General features: G+C 39.4%; 1 protein-coding gene across 1 annotated transcript in view; it reads left to right on the top strand.

The window, feature by feature from the left end:
* The window catches only part of LOC105310029 (olfactory receptor 5M1-like), a 15,801-nt gene extending 15,365 nt beyond the window's left edge, over positions 1-436 (top strand). The window contains 1 exon segment of the mRNA XM_011386265.1: positions 1-436. Coding sequence (XP_011384567.1) covers positions 1-436 — 436 coding nt within the window.
* Positions 437-962: the final 526 nt, after the last annotated feature.

The following is a 962-nucleotide window of genomic DNA, read 5'->3' on the forward strand; positions in this document are numbered from 1 at the left end:
CTGTGGACCCAATGAAATCAACCACTTTTACTGTGCGGACCCACCTCTGTTAGTCCTTGCCTGCTCAGATACCTACGTCAAAGAAACTGCCATGTTTGTGGTGGCGGGTTCCAACCTCACCTGCTCTCTCACCTTGATTCTCATCTCCTACATTTTCATTTTCACAGCCATTTTGCGTATTCGCTCTGCTGAGGGGAGGCGCAAGGCCTTCTCCACCTGTGGGTCCCATATGACGGCTGTCACCGTCTTTTACGGGACACTGTTCTGCATGTATCTCAGACCCCCTTCGGAGGCATCTGTAGAACAGGGGAAAATTGTGGCTGTGTTTTATATCTTTGTGAGTCCTATGTTAAATCTCTTGATCTATAGCTTGAGGAACAAAGATGTTAAAGAAGCAATAAGGAAAGTTGTCCAAAAGAAATTGTCAGATAAATAAAATAGCCATCCTGGGAGCTCCAAACGGAGTATTTTCTCGAAGGCTCTCCAACAGAAGATACCGTTAAAGTGTGTAGAAGTACCTATATTCTCTCCACAGTCTATGTCCATCATGTCTTCAGAAGGCACATGAAACCAACTTCCTTGATCCGTTAGTTGTGCCCATGAGAATGAAAAATAAAAAAAGCTACTTACAGTCTATATTTAGTCCTGTATCTACCTTCTTATTTTGGTAGTCACGATCACAAATATTCCCTACCTATGGTTTTACATGTTTTTCAAGGTGTAGGTCAATTTACATTTAAATATTTTTTTTTAAAGATCTTCAGCATCCCTACAAATGTTTTATTGTTTCAAATATTAAAACTGAGAGAGATTTTTATGGATTTGTCAATTTCACTTTGTAATTTTTTTCTTTAAACAATCACAATTATTTCTTACTTACGGTTTAACCCATTTTGCAAGGTGTTAAACGAATGACGTTCTGTCCACCTTGATCATCATTTCTTTTGTACTCAAACTGGGCC

Source organism: Pteropus vampyrus, unplaced genomic scaffold (assembly GCF_000151845.1).
Source record: "Pteropus vampyrus isolate Shadow unplaced genomic scaffold, Pvam_2.0 Scaffold989, whole genome shotgun sequence".
Classification (NCBI taxonomy): Eukaryota; Metazoa; Chordata; class Mammalia; order Chiroptera; family Pteropodidae; genus Pteropus; species Pteropus vampyrus.